The sequence below is a fragment of the Mixophyes fleayi genome, chromosome 4 (assembly GCF_038048845.1).
Source record: "Mixophyes fleayi isolate aMixFle1 chromosome 4, aMixFle1.hap1, whole genome shotgun sequence".
Lineage (NCBI taxonomy): Eukaryota > Metazoa > Chordata > Amphibia > Anura > Limnodynastidae > Mixophyes > Mixophyes fleayi.
Window position 1 is genome coordinate 346,183,427 of NC_134405.1, and position 17,676 is coordinate 346,201,102.

Genomic DNA, 17,676 nt, shown 5'->3' on the forward strand with positions numbered 1-17,676 from the left:
CCAAAATGATAAATACAACTTTAAACAACTCTCAAGTGCTCACCTACACTCCAAACACCAACCCCTAAATTCCCCAGTGTTTTTAAAGAACAAAGTCACAAGCCCAGAGGAGTTATGCTGTCCTCAGGCAAGTTGTAGTCCAGTGGGTGGGTGCTGAATACAGCTGCTCGGCCCAAAAAGCTTTCTACCGACCTGGTAGGGATCTGAAGCTCAGTCTCCCTGCTCCAGCAGACTCATCAGGTGAACAAACCCATAAGCAACTCCGGATGGAGCAGAGGTTCTCAGCAATCATACACCGGCCTGTCTAACTAGACAGGATGCGTATCACAGAAGCTAAAGAAATCCTAGAACACCCTGAGGACCTCCCTGCAGGCCATTCTAAGGCTTTCAATTATCCTGCACTGTGAATATCCACCCTGCAGGGTTATCCACAGGTCAGCGATGCTGTGATTGGCTGGGAGGTGTTAGTGGGATGGAGATGGACTGGGACCACTCTTCTCTCCATGTGCAGTCCTCCCCTGCTGAGCTGGTGCCTCACCGTCTGTTAAAGTCCAGAGGAGAATAAAGCTGGTATGAGCGGGATAATGCTGTTGATGAAGAGAAATTCTTTCTTTTGTCCCCTTACAAGCATTTGTGAAGTTGAAGCGGCTGGAGGAGCTGCTCACTTCCTGTGGATGTGATGACAGCAGGAGAAAGTTCACCATCTGTAAGTCCATGGAAGTTCTTAAACACCCACAACCCTAAAGAAGAAGAAACCTTTTTACTTAAGGAATATAATTATATCCACAGGATCCGGTGAAGTTGATGAAAAGACAACCGGATGGAGTGTTTGCTGTAGTCCGCGCTGTCACACATAGGTATTAACATTAGAAGAACTGATCCAGGAACTAAATGACATCACTAATTCATACATATGTTGTGCTCAGTCTGTGCCAGAAAAATAGTGATGGTTCCTGTTTTCTGCTCTGTAATCTGTATGGACAAATTCACTGATATAATCTTCACATTATTACATTAATACCCCAAGATGTTTAATCAAAATAATACAATGGTTATATTCACTGAATGAGGGGTGATTTATTTAGACCTGGGGATGTGGTGCTGCCCCCAGAGGCCGGTGCTATAGTCCCACTAATACTCCCTGGGGGGAGGAACAATTTTATAAAGTTTTGATAAATTCTAATTACTATTTAATGAATTTTATGAACATTTGAGTATGTATTTGTGTGTTATACTGGAATCATTCTTCTATGGGACAGAGAGTCAATACTTCCATTTAATAATTGATCACTTACTTCATTTTCCCAAATATATGACAACGACCAGACTGATTCTCGTACTACGACTAGAAGTCTCAGCACTTCCAGGAGGAATTATCAGCAGGTTCACACCCCAGAAATAATATCTCAAAATAGGATCCAAATAGGTAGTGATTTATACTGAAATGAAGGCTGCGCCTGGCGGAAACTCCGGTCTCTGTTGTCTTTGTTTAGAGTTCTAAACAGCTCGTTAGATGATAATTAGTCTTTCTTTCACAGCACGGTTCCAGCCAGTGGGAATTCTTTCCCTAAAACCTGCAATAATACAGATAGCTAAACAGGATTAAAAGGCAATTATGGTTTATGCCTTTTTTAACATACATTTACACTCACAGTTGGCGATTGGCTTCTGTAAAATGCATTTGTTAGGATTTGATAAATATTGAATGGGAAGAAAACATGACTTGTACGAAGACATATGATTCCAACTTAACACAGAATTATGTTCAATTCTGGAGGCCAGATCACCAGAAGGATATAAATACATTAGAGAGTGTACAAAGAAGGGCAACTAAAATGGTGCATGGCCTACAGCAAAAAAGTTACCTGGAAAGACCAAAAGATCTTAAAAGATCCCCTCTGATAACCTCATCTCATATTCAAGACTTCTCCTGCGCTGCCCCTTCCATCTCCCTCGTTCCATCAGAACATCCCCCAGCTTCAAACAGGCATTAAAAACCCACCAATTCTTAAAAGCCTCTCAGTCAACTGCTTAACTACCCACCTTGTCGGTTACCTCTCCCTCTCATCCCTTCTTCCCCCTTCCTCTCTCGCTCCGTGTGATCCTGTCCCTATTCCACCCTTTGTGCCTTGGGTATTTCTGCCCTTCCCTTTAGATTGTAAGCTACTTTGAATAGGGCCCTCTCTCCTCCTGTTTCCACCACTTTTAACTTTGCTCTCCAGCTACTCTGCCCACCTCCTGCTTGGACCTTCTGCCCACTGACTCCACTGTTTTCTCTGCTCTTAACCTGTTAGCTGCGCCCACACTCTTGGGCACAGGTTCCCAGCTTGTGCTGAATATTCCTCACCATTCTTATTAGCTGTGCTCTAAGCTACCTGAGTTATAGTGTTACTTTTTAATTGTACTGTACTGTTCTACCTTGTACTGTCCTAATGTTTGTTACTGTACGGCGCTGTAGCGCCCTAAAAATGATAATTAATAAAAATACTAATGTGAAGTTTGGAGCAGAAAAGAGAACGGGGGGACATGATACAAACTTTCATATATATCCAGGGTTATAACAAGGTGCAGGAGGGAAACATTCTACAAAGGAAGAGAAGTATTAGAATACGAGGACATGTACTGACACTGGGGGGAAGAAAAGTATTAGAACACGAGGACATGCACTGACACTGGAGGGAAGAGAAGTATTAGAACACGAGGACATGTACTGACACTGGGGGGGAAGAGAAGTATTAGAACATGAGGACATGCACTGACACTGGGGGAAGAGAAGTATTAGAACACGAGGACATGCACTGACACTGGGGGGGGGAGAGAAGTATTAGAACACGAGGACATGCACTGACACTGGGGGGAAGAGAAGTATTAGAACACGAGGACATGTACTGACACTGGGGGGAAGAGAAGTATTAGAACACGAGGACATGTACTGACACTGGGGGGAAGAGAAGTATTAGAACACGAGGACATGTACTGACACTGGGAGGGAAGAGAAGTATTAGAACACGAGGACATGCACTGACACTGGAGGGAAGAGAAGTATTAGAACACGAGGACATGCACTGACACTGGGGGGAAGAGAAGTATTAGAACACGAGGACATGCACTGACACTGGGGGGGGAGAGAAGTATAAGAACATGAGGACATGTACTGACACTGGGGGGGAAAAGAAGTATTAGAACACGAGGACATGTACTGACACTTGGGGGAGAAGAAGTATTAGAACACGAGGACATGTACTGACACTGGGGGGAAGAGAAGTATTAGAACACGAGGACATGCACTGACACTGGAGGGAAGAGAAGTATTAGAACACGAGGACATGTACTGACACTGGGGGGAAGAGAAGTATTAGAACACGAGGACATGTACTGACACTGGAGGGAAGAGAAGTATTAGAACACGAGGACATGCACTGACACTGGGGGAAGAGAAGTACTAGAACACGAGGACATGCACTGACACTGGAGGAAAGAGAAGTATTAGAACACGAGGACATGTACTGACACTGGGGGGAAGAGAAGTATTAGAACACGAGGACATGCACTGACACTGGGGGGAAGAGAAGTAATAGACCACGAGGACATGTACTGACACTGGAGGGAAGAGAAGTATTAGAACACGAGGACATGTACTGACACTGGGGGGAAGAGAAGTATTAGAACACGAGGACATGTACTGACACTGGAGGGAAGAGAAGTATTAGAACACGAGGACATGCACTGACACTGGGGGAAGAGAAGTACTAGAACACGAGGACATGCACTGACACTGGAGGAAAGAGAAGTATTAGAACACGAGGACATGTACTGACACTGGGGGGAAGAGAAGTATTAGAACACGAGGACATGCACTGACACTGGGGGGAAGAGAAGTAATAGACCACGAGGACATGTACTGACACTGGAGGGAAGAGAAGTATTAGAACACGAGGACATGTACTGACACTGGGGGGAAGAGAAGTATTAGAACACGAGGACATGCACTGACACTGGGGGAAGAGAAGTACTAGTACACGAGGACATGTACTGACACTGGGGGGGAGAGAAGTACTAGAACACGAGGACATGTACTGACACTGGGGGGAAGAGAAGTACTAGAACACGAGGACATGTACTGACACTGGGGGGGAAGAGAAGTACTAGAACATGAGGACATGTACTGACACTGAAGGGAAGAGAAGTATTAGAACACGAGGACATGTACTGACACTGGGGGGGAAGAGAAGTATTAGAACACGAGGACATGTACTGACACTGGGGGGAAGAGAAGTATTAGAACACGAGGACATGTACTGACACTGGAGGGAAGAGAAGTATTAGAACACAAGGACATGTACTGACACTGGGGAAAGAGAAGTATTAGAACACTAGGACATGTACTGACTGGGGGGAAGAGAAGTACTAGAACACAAGGACATGTACTGACACTGGGGGGAAGAGAAGTATTAGAACACGAGGACATGTACTGACACTGGAGGGAAGAGAAGTATTAGAACACGAGGACATGTACTGACACTGGGGGGAAGAGAAGTATTAGAACACGAGGACATGTACTGACACTAGGGGGAAGAGAAGTATTAGAACACGAGGACATGTACTGACACTGGAGGGAAGAGAAGTATTAGAACACGAGGACATGTACTGACACTGGGGGGAAGAGAAGTATTAGAACACGAGGACATGTACTGACACTAGGGGGAAGAGAAGTATTAGAACACGAGGACATGTACTGACACTGGGGGGAAGAGAAGTATTAGAACACTAGGACATGTACTGACTGGGGGGAAGAGAAGTACTAGAACACAAGGACATGTACTGACACTGGGGGGAAGAGAAGTATTAGAACACGAGGACATGTACTGACACTGGGGGGAAGAGAAGTATTAGAACACGAGGACATGTACTGACACTGGAGGGAAGTAGGGTCAGAGGAGATCTGAGGAAACACTACTGCAAAGAAAGGGTAGTGGATAAGTGGAATAGCCTCCATCAGAGGTGGTTGTAACTAATACATTAGAGCAATGTAAACATGCTTGGGATAGACATAAGAATATCCTTACAAAGAATCAAGGATCAAATACGGTTTGAGGTTATCAAGGGTTAAAAAATGGGTAGACTAGATGGGCCAAGCGGTTCTTATCTGCTGTCACATTCTATGTTTCTATCCAATAATATAAAATCACTGAAACATCTCATTCCCGGTTACTAGAAGCTGTTCCCAGTTTTTACCTCTGTGTCTCTAAATGTTGGATACCGGCATTCCAGGTTTCAGGGAGCGGAGAGGTGGCTGGGCTCAAATCCACATACACTGAGGAACATTTATTACCATTGTCACTCGGTAACAGTAGGGAACATTTATTACCACTGTCAGCCGGTAACAGTAGGGAACATTTATTACCATTGTCACCCGGCAACAGTAGGGAACATTTATTACCATTGTCACCCGGTAACAGTAGGGAACATTTATTACCATTGTCACCCGGTAACAGTAGGGAACATTTATTACCAATGTCACCCGGTAACAGTAGGAACATTTATTACCATTGTCACCCGGTAACAGTAGGGAACATTTATTACCAATGTCACCTGGTAACAGTAGGGAACATTTATTACCATTGTCACTCGGTAACAGTAGGGAACATTTATTACCATTGTCACCCGGTAACAGTAGGGAACATTTATTACCAATGTCACCTGGTAACAGTAGGGAACATTTATTACCACTGTCACTCGGTAACAGTAGGGAACATTTATTACCATTGTCACCCGGTAACAGTAGGAAACATTTATTACCACTGTCACCCGGTAACAGTAGGAACATTTATTACCAATGTCACCCGGTAACAGTAGGGAGCATTTATTACCATTGTCACCCGTTAACAGTAGGGAACGTTTATTACCATTGTCACCCGGTAACAGCAGGAACATTTATTACCATTGTCACCCGGTAACAGTAGGAAACATTTATTACCACTGTCACCCAGTAACAGTAGGAAACATTTATTACCATTGTCACCCGGTAACAGTAGGGAACATTTATTACCACTGTCAGCCGGTAACAGTAGGAACATTTATTACCACTGTCACCCGGTAACAGTAGGGAACATTTATTACCATTGTCACCCGGTAACAGCAGGAACATTTATTATCATTGTCACCCGGTAACAGTAGGGAACATTTATTATCATTGTCACCCGGTAACAGTAGAGAACATTTATTACCATTGTCACCCGGTAACAGTAGGGAACATTACTACCATCTGATGCCACAGTGTACATAAAAGTAACATCTCCTCTGGTATAAGTGGTGACTGGTGAATTGCACATAGTCTTGCTGCACTATGACTGAAAACTGTTTGTATTTGTCTATACAATACGGAGTTCCTCTAGCTCTGGTATAAAGACCCCCACTTTCCTCCCCCAGGTGTAGATTAGCTGTGCATAGTATTCTACAAGACAATGTTTGTACAAATATTCTGAAAACTAGAAATGGAAATAGATAAATAAATCTATACAGTATACAATTAGTAATATTCTATGTGGTGCAAAAATGCTATATTTTGGCACCGGGTAAAGATGGAAGACTTGTCCCATATATACCACCATACAGCAGTCACATGAACGGGGCGCGTGTTGGTTGGCGATGATGGAAATACTAATGGGCACCCTGGGATATAACTGCAGGCAGGGGTGTAACTGTTCATAGCCAGACCCCATAACAAAATGTCAATCATCCCTCCAGTGGCCCCCGCTTGCCGCTCCAGAACTGCCCATCATGTGCCGCCCCCACAGCGAGGGACTGATATGGCTGGGGCCTCTTGCCTCTGGGGCCCACAGCCACAGCACCCCCTGTAATGGCTTCTTGTGTTAGGGCCCCTGGTGTGGTGATAACTCCGGGGAGTAATGCAAATCCCCCTTTGGTTGAGGGTCACTTACTTTGTCAGTAAGATAAAGATAGGGATCTTCCAAATCTCCCAACACTTAAACATGAAAAATAATGACAAAAATATACCCTGTCCCAATCCTATCACATCCAAGATGCATCCAGCCCTACAACACCAGCATAACATCCGTGTACCCACAGGGGATCTGACCGGGGTGTCTGAGTCCTGGACTACATGAGTCACACTCTTACTGTACTCGCACCTCTCTGTCCCAGTCTAATCAGTCATAAGATGCACAAAGCTGTACACGTTGTTTGTGCGCAGTATGTTGCGGGGGAGGGGGCGTAGACACTACATGAGGCCCAGTGTGACTCAGTTCTCTAATTCTTACTGATTCCAGGATATAGTTACTGCACTTTGTCACCATGATATGATTGTTATTTGTGTATTGCAGGTGGTTCCGTACTGACCACCCTGGGTGTGGTTGGAAACGCTATAAGGATGTGTTGTATTCACTATCGTCATGTTGGGGGACACGTTCCTACCTGGATAGATCGCGCAAAGGAATATAATGGAGGCCGGTACAGCAATTCCCACGTGGAGAACACAAAGGCCCTGATGAGGCTTCTCCCGCTTTTTAGCGTCCAAGTTCTGTATAGGATTTGTGTCACACAGGTGAGTGACTCTCAGATGGGTGATCTGTAAATGAGAGCTATAAGCTTTAATATATAGGAAAAGTTCATTGTGCAGAGTTGCACTGAACACCAGATTCTCATTGTAGGCAGTGAAGTTCTTTTTAGCTTAGTGCCTGAACTATTTTATCTCTAGATCACTCAGCATAGAGAGAGCATTTATGCTGTTATTGTGATTTAGCAAAAGTTGTTTTTATTATGTATCATAAAATTGCGGATAAAATTCAGCATTACTGGGATGAACCACTGTGGACTGATGCAGTAAATGCATAAATACACATTTCTTTTTACTATTTTGCTGGAATCATTCAGTCACGGAGTTGTAAAACTATCTGCTTCCCATTAAAAAGGGCCAACACCAATGGCCTGATTCATGTTTGGACGTACGGCATTTGCGCAGCTTGTATAATATAGCTCTATAAATGCTCAGAAACGGACTTTGCGCCAATGAGCGCACTTGCATGAAATTCATGTCTGAACACGAATGACACTTATGACTTGATAGGTGGAGTTGGGGAGGTACGCAGAGGACTAACTTAGGCCATGTACGGTAACACTACACTAACTAGCACAGAACTACTAGTATACATGAGGTTACCAGTATCTGCGCTTCTCCCAAGAATAACGTATGGTGGCTTTTATCCATCAATAACAATGATCTCAATATCAAATTCCCGGCCGGCTCTAGCACACAAAAGGTAGAATTTCTAGACTTAGGAATCTGAAGAAAACAAGATTACAACTAAGACGTACCTCAAACAGGTGGACTGCAACTCGTACATCCCTGCCCGTAGCAGCCATCATAGGAACTGGCTACGTAATAAACCAAAGGGCCAGTTTACTAGGATTAGGCTGATTTGTTCGGATTTAGAACAATATGACATCCAAGCCAACCTATTGAAAGACAGATTTTTAGATAGGGAGTATGAGCAAACTATTGTTGAACGGGCCTACACTGAAATTAGAGAAACAAATAGTAACCTCCTAACTAATAAATTAGAAATCCCCACACAGACCGGTTGCCTCCTCTTCACTACCAAGTACATCCAAGATTTGAAAAAAGTGGAGGGAATTATAAGTAAACACTGGAAAGTTCTACTTGGAGAGGAGAATCTGAGAGACGTGGTACCGAGCAGACCTAGATTAATTTACAAAAAAGTTGACAACCTCAGACATGTATTGGTTAAGTGTAGTATCTCTACCTCTACCAAAAATACCACCAATACCTGGATAGGAGAGAATAGAAAAGGCTTTTCTATTGCACTAGGTGCCATGTGTGCAAAACCAGCCAAATAAGAGGAACAAAACCTGTTGTTACCTTTACATCAAACACAACTGTTGATACTCATCCAATCAGAGACAGACTGTCCTGTGACAGTAATGGAGTAATATATCTACTGAATACTGGAGGACCCATGGAATCTACACACACATCTCTGTACACCATCGGAATATAAAGAAAGGGGTCAAAGCACAAACTGTATCTGACCCAGGGGCGGTGCTAGGGTTCTCGGCGCCCTAGGCAAAATTTCGCCGCCGCCCCCGCCCGCGCCCCCCGAACCCCGAACACACTAAATTAAAAAAAAAATTGATTTTACTTACCTTATCTTCCTCTAGCTGCTCCTCGCGATGCATACTGAGAGGGGAGAGGAGGGGGGAATAACTTTATTCACACTGTCTGTCAGTGACAGAAAGTGTGATACCTCAGAGGCGCCGCCGGACAGACTATCACATGATCACTGACGTCATCTGCTGTGCATCTCTCTTGTGCCGCTGAACCGCTGACTAGATTAGAAAATCTAGTCAGCGGCGCCCTGCAGGTCCCGACGCCCTAATCAACTGCCTAAGGTTGCCTAATGGGAGCGCCTGATCTGACCACATCACTGAGTTCCATAAAAATGACCCCTCATCCCTCAAATTCATGGGGATCTGTAAGGTTGATAAGCCATGGAGGGGGGGGGGGACTACATTAGCCACATATCACATGAAGAGAGTAAGTGGATTTACACATTAAAGACCTTGGGCCTGATTCATTAAGGATCTTAACTTGAGAAACTTCTTATTTCAGTCTCCTGGACAAAACCATGTTACAATGCACAAGGTGCAAACTAGTATTCTGTTTTGCACATAATAATACTGACTGTTTTTTCATGTAGCACACAGATATCAACTTTTTTTTAAATGAATCTAGGTCTGAAATAAGAAGTTTCTCAAGTTAAGATCCTTAATGAATCAGGCCCCTTGACTCCACACGGTCTTAATATAGATTTTGAACTGAATAGTTTTCTTGAGAATAATAATAATAATAATAATAATAATAATAATAATAATATTAGCTTTATGAGAAAAACATTTATTCACATCCCCCTGCTGCCTGGGGGAGAGGATAGAATTTTCATTCACCTGTACAGGCGCTAAAATATTTCCATTGTGTTTCAATCTTTATATTTATTTTGGCCACAAGCTCATTTACTTGTGTGCACTACCCTTCATTCACTAAGGACTTTATTATGAGATCTCACTGTGATCCCAACTTCTGCAGCTAATAAAGACATTAACAAGTGGAACATGTGTACCCACAAGGACTATATATTTATACAGGAAGCTGATTGGTGGGTCCTTATAAGCACACCTGCAGCAATTAGAACACAGCATATCAACTAATGATCCATTTTTAACAATGATTATATAAAGGTCCAGATGGGCTTTAGTACTTTAATTATTCCTGAGGAAGCCCGTTTGTCAGGCGAAACGCGTTGGGTTTTCGGATTTTCAATCCTTTCTACTAATGAGCTTTTGCCACCACTGACTACTACAACATACACGGATCGGAGGAACCGCCGTGACTATAACTGCAGTGAGTGTTAGACTTGCTCATGCGCAACAACCCAAGCAGGAGGCGCTTCACATCTGGAGGCAGGAGAAAGAGAGAGAAGGAGAGTTGAGGAGTTGACACAGACAGAAACCTCCCCATTCACTGGGTAAGTGCTTTTATCTCCACCAGCTCTCCTGTAAGCCTACCACTGCCACTGACCACATCTCAACTGCTTGGCAATTCAGTCGGCATTTGTTCTGTTTACATTGGATGCATAATCTGCATATGGACCATCTATGTGATTGGACAATGAGGTTCAGTTTTGCTGAAGACTCTGTTCCCTGCACGCTGCTATACAACAGGATTTAAAGAACTGCGATATCAGAGTTCTCATTGTGTATGTATATGGGCTGCTTGCTCCAGAGGGGCCATTACTTTCTATGTCATGCACTGATCAGGACGTCTGGACTTACACTTGGCTATATTTGGTGATTGTTCTATATGGATTCAGAATCCAGCAAGCAGCTGATTGTACTCCACCACTGAATAGTATTCACCATCGAGCATCAACAATTTGAACTTTCTTAATCAGTGTTTGACACATGTTATTTAAATATATTGCATATCATTTATGGGTTTTTTTCTCAGTGCACTGAGGATTATTATATGTTACTTTATACATAGATGGTTTTTACATTAACCCTCACTTGTGTATTGGCTTTATTATATCTTACACGCTCAGGCGCTTTGGGAATCTGGAGTTTTACCTCTGGTTCATTCTGTGCAGCGCAGAACAACTGCAAGAACTCAGACTATAAAAACATATTGAATACAAATACAATGTATCTGCATTGAGGTGATGGTCGGTCGTGGATAAATACAGTGAGAGCAGATTTTGGGTATAGAGTTATCTCTATAAAGTATATAATGACAAAATGACTGAAGCGTTACAATCACCGTACTATTAGTTATGGGTCGTTGTGGGTACTCATGAAGCGCTGGAGTGTACTCACTATCATTATGGTGTGTTTAGGTAAATGGGTGTCCTTGTTGTGAGGATCCCAGGATTTCTATCACTAACCCCCCCTCCCCAGGGTGATTTTGGTATTATATAAATGCATTGTATGTACAGAATGCATTGAAGTAATCTTTATATATTTATGCAATTAATGTAAAAAAATATATATTTCAAAATTAACATTTATATAATGATTATACTGATAACAGTTTTTATTTTATGATCAAATAAAGGTTGAATGTGTTCTGATGTGAGCGCTTATTGTACAGACATTTGTGTGTGTTAGAATAGAGAAGCGCTGTGCTCCAGCTCCTATTGTGCCTGATTCCCCGGTGGTCTAGTGGGGTGGATCTATAAAGATCCAAAAGATCCCAATAAGTGACCGGAGGCTCCCATAATGGATCAGAGGAGAGCCTGCACCTCAATAGCTGCATAAACTGCACAGACGTGCAGTATATACAAAAGAACCTGCCTGCATTTATACCAGCTATATACAAGAGTGCATAAGAGCATAGTTGCCTACTCTCCCGGAATGTCTGGGAGACTCCCAAATTTCTGGGTGCCCTCCTGGACTCCCAGGAAAGCGAGGCAAACTCCTGGTTCCTACTCGCCACAATAGTAAAGAGGCGGGGCTTAGGATGTGAATTGTGCTGTAATTGGCCGGAAAACCGTGATTGATACGCCCACCTCCCCCCTGATCTCCCGGGGGAGTCCTTGCCAATGTATATTATAGTGTATATTACATACAAGACTGTATTGCCTGATTGCTGCTGTACTACAAGTCACCTGTATATAATAAAGTGTGTTACCAAGTTCAATGAACAGCAACCTGTTTAAACTAAAAGCGTTCACATCCACCTAACACCGTAGACACCTTTCACAACACCAAAAGTATAACCAATAGTGTGTATACTGCAGTCTGCTCTGTGTGTACGACAAGTACTGTGTATCAGATTCAAATCAAAATGTATCTGGGATTTCAATACGGTTTACAGACCAGCCCCCCCTCATTGTGGTTTTGTTCCTCATATTCTGACTGGACGTCAAGGGGCTACTTCATTTATTTATCAGTTATTCACTGACAAGCTGCAATGTTGTCTCCACCTAAAATTTATCTTTCACATCATTGATAAGTCTCTGGATTTAACTCATCCGTTGTCAATCACCAGGACCAGGTCAATCACCAGTCCGTCTCCAGGACTAATGGGTCTATTAATGGCCTCTGCTCTGTATACGGAGGTGTCATTGTGGCTGTAATAGAGTAATGTGACTCCTGATGATTTATTCATCACTGAATTTCTATAAATATTTTGTTTCAATGAACAGGTTGCGTCTGGATACTTCATCCAATCGATGAATTCAAACTTGAGTTTAAATGGTTTTCTGCTGCCGATTGCTGCAATGAAAATTATAAGTATAATCCCGATCATAATTCTGGCTCCTTGTTTAGAGAGCATCAACTCGTTCCTGTTCTCCCGACGTGGATACGGACTGCAGCCCTCAGCATCAATAGGTAAAAATGTGTTTTATATGTGTGTAGATTTATAGATAGATTCAGTGGCTGCTTTATCAGACACAGCTTCCCAGTACTACCCCAGAACAGCCCTTTATTCTTTGTGGCACAGATCCAGCAAGGTGCTGGGAACAGTCCTTAGAGATTCTGGTCCACGGTGACATGATAACATCACACAATCTCCTATAGAATTAGATCTGGTGACTGTGGAGGACATTGGAGTACACTGACCTCATTGTCATGTTCCTGGAACAGCTTGAGATGACGTGTGATCTGTGACGTGTTATCCTGCTGGAAGTAACCAATAGATGGGTAGACTGTGGCCATAACGGGATGCACATGGCAGCAATAATACTCAGGCAGATTGTGGAAACTGTAGTCATACAGATCATGTGACCAGGGGGTAACTATAGCCATACAGACCATGTGACCAGGGGGTAACTATAGCCATACAGATCATGTGACCAGGGGTAACTATAGCCATACAGATCATGTGACCAGGGGGTAACTATAGCCATACAGACCATGTGATCAGGGGGTAACTATAGCCATACAGACCATGTGATCAGGGGGTAACTATAGCCATACATACCATGTGACCAGGGGGTAACTATAGCCATACAGATCATGTGACCAGGGGGTAACTATAGCCATACAGACCATGTGACCAGGGGGTAACTATAGCCATACAGATCATGTGACCAGGGGGTAACTATAGCCATACAGATCATGTGACCAGGGGGTAACTATAGCCATACAGACCATGTGACCAGGGGATAACTATAGCCATACATACCATGTGACCAGGGGATAACTATAGCCATACAGATCATGTGACCAGGAGGTAATTATAGCTATACAGACCCTAACCCTTACCCTAGCCCTGACCCTTACCCTAGCCCTAACTGCCAGAGAGTTACTGCCAGTGAAGGGCACTGGATTTCAGTAGCGGTAAATGCCAGATTCAATAAAGGGGAATTTCTCCAGCAGCTACGTATATGTGAGTATCTTTTAGAGATGGTCACTGACCCCCGTGTTTTGGTTTTGGATTCGGTTTTGGATCTGGATTACCGTCGTGTTTTGGTTTTGGTTTTGGTTTTGCAAAACCTCCATTGCGTGTTTTGGTTTTGGTTTTGGTTTTGTTTGGTTTTGTTTTGCTATTTTTTGGGAAAATCCATGTTTTTGGGCCTAAATTAACCCAATTTAGTGCTCCAACTGTTTTAGAGACAAGTAATCTAATTGTTGAGGTAATAAATCATCCCAAAAAACAGTTTAATTCTTCGTTGGTAGGCCTATTCTACACACAAAACAGATTGTCTTCCTCTCCATCTATGCATATTGGCAATGCAGCCATCGTCTTTGAATGTATATTACACCCTACACTTATAGTTAAATATGTAAAGAAATGGAAAAAGCCAGTTTGGTTTCTGTCTCTCAAGGCCCCCCTCCACTTGTATAAAATACCAAAAAATTCAGCCATTATAGACTGTACAATATTAATTGACATGGAGAAAGCCAGTTTGGTTTCTGTCTCTCAAGGCCCCCCTCCACTTGTATAAAATACCCAAAAATTCAGCCATTATAGACTGTACAATATTAATTGACATGGAGAAAGCCAGTTTGGTTTCTGTCTCTCTAGGCCCCCCTCCACTTGTATAAAATACTAAAAAATTCAGCCATTATAGACTGTACAATATTAATTGACATGGAGAAAGCCAGTTTGGTTTCTGTCTCTCTAGGCCCCCCTCCACTTGTATAAAATACTAAAAAATTCAGCCATTATAGACTGTACAATATTAATTGACATGGAGAAAGCCAGTTTGGTTTCTGTCTCTCTAGGCCCCCCTCCACTTGTATAAAATACTAAAAAATTCAGCCATTATAGACTGTACAATATTAATTGACATGGAGAAAGCCAGTTTGGTTTCTGTCTCTCTAGGCCCCCCTCCACTTGTATAAAATACTAAAAAATTCAGCCATTATAGACTGTACAATATTATGAAAAATGGACAAAGCCAGTTTAGGGTCACTCTGTCTATGACACCCTACCCTTAAGGATAAATTGCCCTAACAGCAGCCTTTCAAGATGGTATGTGATATGGAAATGCCACAAGTCCCTTTCCTCTTTGGGGGTAGATTGCACCCTACACTTACATAGAAAGTTTTAAAAAGATGTTATCGGCATCATCTTCAGCTTCATCCTCACCCTCATCAGTGTTATCGTCATCATCACAGACTATCAATTCATCGCCGCTTGAATCCGCCATTAGAGAACAGTCAGTGCTTGCATGTCTTGGATGGTGAAGGCCTTCCTCGTGGAAGATGTAGTTCATTTTTATAAACATCATTTTCTCCACATTTTTGGGAAGTAACCTTCTACGGCGATCACTGACTAAGTTCCCTGCTGTGCTGAACACTCGTTCAGAGTACACACTGGAGGGTGGGCAGCTTAGGTATTGCAAAGCAAGTTTGTACATGGGTTTCCAAATAGCTTGCTTTTCTTCCCAGTAAGGAAAGGGACTGTCTGACATTTCCATATCAACTACCTCTTGAAAGTAATCCTCCACCATCCTTTGCATGTTTATACTCATATTGGATGGACTTATGGGCAAAGTGACACTTTTTTTTGAAAAATCCTTCAAACCAGCCCAGATGTTAAATTGTTCTCGTCTGCCCCCTGTGTCTTCCCTGCTTCTTTTTTGGAAATTTAATTTTTTACGAGCAACAGCTTGAGAAAGTGAAGGAGGACACGTCGTCAAGCCGAGGCCCAGTTCAGCGGCCAACTTGCTGAGCAATAGCTCCTTGCAAAAGTTCACATCTCGCTCATTTACAAGTAAAGACTCAATGTAGGTTTTAAACCTTGGATCAAGCACAGTGGCCAAAACGTACTGATCCGAGTTCAAGATCTTAATAACTCGAGGATCATTGTGAAGCGAATTAAGTACTTGATCGACAAGGCCAACATACTTTGCTGAATTGCTTGCTTTCAGCTCCTCCTTCATTTTCTCAAGCTGCTTTTCCAATAGTCTAATTAAAGGAATGACTTGGCTCAAACTAGCAGAGTCTGCACTGACCTCACATGTCACAACTTCAAATGGTTTCAGCACCTTGCACAGCACTGAAAGGATTCCCCACTGTGCAAGAGTGAAATACATCCCCCCTCCTTTCCCAATGTCATGACTTGTGCAATATGCTTGGATGGCTTTGCGCTGTTCCTCCATCCTCTGAAGCATGTACAGGGTGGAATTCCACCGAGTTACCACCTCTTGCTTAAGTTGGTGGCAGGGCAAGTTAAACTGCTCTTGGAGCTGCTGTAATCTCCTACATGCTGTGGCTGAATGCCTGAAATGGCCTGAAATTTTACGGGCCACCGAAAGCATCTCCTGCACCTCACGGTTGTTTCGTAGGAAGCTCTGCACCACCAAGTTGATGGTGTGAGCAAAACAGGGAATATGTTGGAAATCACCCAGCTGTAATGCTCGCACTATATTGTTGGCGTTATCTGAAATGACATACCCTGGGGAGAGTCCGAGTGGTATAAGCCATGCATCAATCACATCTCTCAGTTTGCGTAACAAATTGTCAGCCGTATGCCTGTTAGTGAAGCCGGTGATACAAAGAGTGGCCTGCCTGTGACAAATGTTACGTAGTGGTGTACATGCTGCTGCTGTTCCTGCTGGTGAAGGTGAATGACCAACCCAGTGGGCTGTCACAGTCATATAGTCTTTGGTTTGGCCACTTCCACTTGTCCACATATCTGTGGTTAAGTGAACAGTGGGCAGAATGGCATTTTTCAGCGCAATCTCTACATTTTTACACACTTTTTGGTATAGTTGTGGAATAGCTTTACGGGAGAAATGGTGTCGCGATGGAATTCTGTAACGCGGACACAAAACCTCAATTAACTGTGAAAAACCAGCTGCGTTTATGGTGGAGATTGGACGCAGATCTAACACTAACATTGCAGCCATGGCGTCTGTGATTCGCTTGGCGACTGGGTGACTGCTGTCATATTTGCTTCCCCTCGCAAAGGATTGTTTCACAGTTAATTGCTGAAATGTAGGACTGCTCATTTTATTCACCTGCCTCTGGGATGACGATTCACCCCCAGCAGCAGCAACAGCAGCAGCAGGACTAACGCTTTCTTCAGAGGAATCAATAATAGTGCCGGAGTCATCCAGCCTTAAGTGGGATGCCGGGCTAACTCCGAGCGCTACTGAGGATATTGATGAGGATGGTGTGGTGGGTGTATTTTGTGGCCGTCGGTATGTCGGTGAGCGGAGGGTCTTAGCTGATGAGGGAGTGCTTGTATTCTTTTGGGAAGAACTTTCAGCTTTTCCCAACACTTTGCCATGAACTCTCGTTAAATGGCGTAACATAGACGAGGTTCCAAGATGGTTAAGGTCCCTCCCTCGACTGACTGTGGCTTCACATACACTACAAATGGCTATACAATTGTTGTCTGGATTTGGGTAGAAATAATTCCACACATAAGAAGTGGATTTTTTTGTTTTATGCCCAGGCATGACAATGGCCTTTTTCTTGTCACGTGCCAGAACTGCTGCCACTGGTGCAGGACTTACACAAACAACCTCATCCTCATCAACATCCTCATTAGCGCCCTCGTCGCCTACACAAATCTCCCCCTCATCCTCTTCTAATTCCAAAGTGGCATCCTCAATTTGGGTATCACCGGCTACACTCGGGCTATTAAGGCACACATCAGCAGAATGCTCACGATTAGACATC

At 43.3% G+C, this 17,676-nt stretch overlaps 1 protein-coding gene across 2 annotated transcripts in view; it reads left to right on the forward strand.

Moving 5' to 3' along the window:
* The window catches only part of SLC15A5 (solute carrier family 15 member 5), a 188,243-nt gene that overhangs the window by 157,566 nt on the left and 13,001 nt on the right, over positions 1-17,676 (forward strand). For both annotated transcript variants that reach the window (XM_075210840.1, XM_075210839.1), the window contains exons 4-5: positions 7,344-7,564; positions 12,741-12,927. In XM_075210840.1, coding sequence (XP_075066941.1) covers positions 7,344-7,564; positions 12,741-12,927 — 408 coding nt within the window. The remainder of the gene's footprint in view (positions 1-7,343; positions 7,565-12,740; positions 12,928-17,676) is intronic.